General features: G+C 35.3%; 1 protein-coding gene across 1 annotated transcript; it reads left to right on the top strand.

The window, feature by feature from the left end:
- The first annotated feature begins 1,330 nt into the window (after positions 1-1,330).
- On the top strand, positions 1,331-2,513 carry LOC121253686 (protein MKS1-like). The gene is given in 2 exon segments (XM_041153691.1): positions 1,331-2,062; positions 2,065-2,513. Coding segments are annotated over 2 exon segments (657 nt in total). The 5' UTR covers positions 1,331-1,480; the 3' UTR covers positions 2,140-2,513.
- Positions 2,514-3,460: the final 947 nt, after the last annotated feature.

Here is a 3,460-nt window from a genome sequence, read left to right as displayed (position 1 = left end):
GCAAGCTAAGGAAGAAGGGAATAATTAGTTTAGGTTCCCGTCGGGTAACTTTACGGAATCAGTGCAGTAGTTAGTAGTTTGTAAGGGGTCCCACAAATGAAGTTCAACCAACTTATCCGTTGCCACACTAATGGACTTAAGTGAGGTAGGTCCCAGCCTCGATGCTCCAACAAAGAATACACTTTACATGGTAGTACGGGTTATATATATATATGTACTTACTTCCAAAAATTAAAAAACAATCAAATATTATATATATATATATATATGATAAGATGTTTATAAGTACATTAAGCAAGTCGTGGTAAGTATATATATTATAATATATATATCACATTCTCAACGTATTTTGATTATATTAAGTAATATGTGACATATTTATTATAAAAATATATAATAAATAATAATTTAATAATAATAACTGTATCACATCTATTTAATAGGATAAAAGTAGAATAATAATATAGTGTATAGAATTTTCTATATAACAATGTTGCTTTAGACCCGTTTATAAAAATAATTATATAAAACAACACGAATTAAGCCTAACAGTGCCGTTTCAATTAAGGGTTTAATAATCCCACCCCCTCTCCTCCCTCTTCTTCTTCCCTATTCTTCTTTCTTCATAATCTCTCCTCTCACACGCTACCCCACAACCCTCAACTCCCTTATTCCTTCATAGCACCATCGACGGGAAATCGAAGAACTGACTGAAATCACACTGACACTAAGGCTGCTGATTTGCTCCCCCTTAATTAGCCGGTTCAGCTAGTTCTAAACATGTGAGAAATTCATCGGTGCAACATCTATTTTGGATTGAAACTGCATCAATGACATCGGTTTTTATCCCTAATCTCTTATTCGAGAGTTTGAATTTAAATAGAGTTGAGCAGTTATTTATTAAAATTTAATCATTCAATTAAGATAACTAATTAGATATTTCAATTCAAACAAACAAAATTATCCGAGGAAAATAATTGATTTTTAAAAGTAAAAAAACAAATAAAGGAAAATAAAATTTTAAAAGTAAAAACAAAAAAACAAAAAATAAAAAATAAAACAAAAAAGCATGCTACGTTTGGGTAATTAATGCTACGTTAGATAGTGAAAATATCTTAAAAATATTAAAAATATTTGTGAATAGTAATAAAAAAATAATGAAAAAATAATAATAGAATAATAAATAATAAGTAAAAAATAATAAATAATAAAAAATATAAAAAATATAATAATAAAATAAAAAATAATAGTAAAAACATTAAGCTATCCAAACGTAACTTTAGTCAAACGAACTTGCTTCGATTTGTCCCCGATAGTTGCAAGCTTGAATATTCATTAGCGAGCCAGCAACTTCCAACTTTCCCCTTTCCCTTACCCTTCCCTCTGTCTTCCACTTCCCCCATCTTCTATTTTTACGAGCCTCACCCCCTTCCCTTTTTATTTCCATCTCCACGATCCACTCGAATTGTCCCTCGAGAGGATGAACCCGCTCGACCCAACATATTCGCCGGAAACTCCCAAGAAAGAGCTCCAGCTCCAGGGCCCCCGCCCTCCTCCTCTCAAAGTCAGCAAAGACTCCCACAAGATCAAGAAGCCTCCCCCACACCCACAACCCAAACCGCCGCTCAATCCCTTCCGCCCCCAACAACAGCCGCTCCAGCCTGTGATTATCTACGCCGTCTCTCCGAAGGTCATCCACGCCACCGTCTCCGACTTCATGTCCATCGTTCAGCGTCTCACGGGACCGTCTTCGTCTTCGTCTAGAGCGGGAGATCTCTCGCCCGCGGCTAGGATCGCATCCATCGAGAAGACCAGCCCTCCGGAGAGAAACAGAGACAGAGCCGGCAGCGCTGCCGCAGCGATGGGTGTAGACCCTATATTGGACGAAGAGGGGGTAGTAGAACTGGGTCAAACTCATCCGGGGATATTATCGCCGGCGCCGATGACTTTGCCTCCTATTCCGGACGGTTTCTTCTCACCCACAAATGAGCCGCAGGGCTTCCCTCCGTTCCACGAGCTGATGAGCCCGTTTTGGCGTAATGGATTCTTCGCGGCAAGCCCTTCGGGTTGCTCTCGGCTCCTTTGATTTCTCCATCTCCTTCTTCACTGGAATTCTTGTCCAACTTTTTGAACTTCTAGGCTCAGCCGCGTGCCGCTGTGCTACGCAAGGAAGTGAAACAAAAGGCCTGGAAATTCTCAAAAGAAAGTGGTAAAGTTTTTGCATTGACTGACTTTTGGTGGTAGAAAGCTATTCACCATAACCTTTTTTTGGTTCTCCTTACCATTTTTACTGAAAAGTTAAGGTCTCTACTGTTCCAACGATGCAGCAGCGCTACAGTTTGTCTGTGTAAGTCTTAGGGAGTGTGCAATCTATTTTTTGTCGGTAATTTTGATGTTCTTGTGCTGATATTTAAGTGAGGTAGTTGTGCAGTTCGGGCTGCATTTAATGATTGATAGGCCATGCACTTCAATTCTTTGTACTTTCCATTGCAACACTTTCTTTTTTTCTCGCATCTTGCTTTCTTTCCGTTTGTTTTCCTCTTTTTTTATTTTTCCCCGTGTTTGTGGATAAATATCCACGTGGCACAAGATTTTGGTGACAAGACACAAATATATTTGGTATTTTTGCTTTTTTTTTTTTTTTAAATTGTTTAGGATATAAAGAATTATATAAAAATAAATTTATAAATTGATGAGATTTATTAAATTTATTTTATAATAAAATAATTTTATAATATAACGTGGTTTCCTTATTTCTATAACCATCGCGGATTCTTCCTTTGGTGGGATCCCATAAAAATCTATCAACTAGCGAAGTCACTATTTTTGAGGCATCTACATGATGATTATCTTGTATTAACGGTCAAAGGAACTAAGAGAGAAAGGAGGTATTTATGTCAATGGTCAAAGGAACTAAGAGAGAAAGGAGATATTTATGTCAAAGTTTTGAATATCATTTGGGTGTCCGTTTTGATTAAGATATTGAAATGAAATATTTTGATATCGGTAAAATAGTTTATATATAATAAATTAATTATATATATAAATTATATTTTAAAATAATATTTATGTAAGTTTAAAAAAAATTAAAACACATATTTATAAAATTCAATAATACTTTTAGGTTCTCAATATAACTATTTAAAAAAATAATTACTCATCCTTATCACTAAAAGGAAAGTATGGATTTGATTTCCAATCCTCGAGAAATTGAGATTAAAAAAGTTAAAAAAAAATCTTCAGATGTGAGAACTAAAGTATAAATTATGAAAAAGTCAGAATTTTTACATTAATTATAAAAAAAATAATTTTGGCTGGTACACCGAAACTGATCGGTACATCGAAAATCAGTCGGTATTGACCAAAACACACCGGTACAGTTGGTATTTGACCCAATACGAAACATATACATTTCCTGTACAGGTCACTTCCTTGGTACACTAAATACCGACTGTACCAA

The sequence above is a fragment of the Juglans microcarpa x Juglans regia genome, chromosome 2S (assembly GCF_004785595.1).
Source record: "Juglans microcarpa x Juglans regia isolate MS1-56 chromosome 2S, Jm3101_v1.0, whole genome shotgun sequence".
NCBI lineage: Eukaryota > Viridiplantae > Streptophyta > Magnoliopsida > Fagales > Juglandaceae > Juglans > Juglans microcarpa x Juglans regia.
Note: the sequence above shows the minus strand (reverse complement) of the source record. Positions and strands in the feature narration are given on the sequence as shown.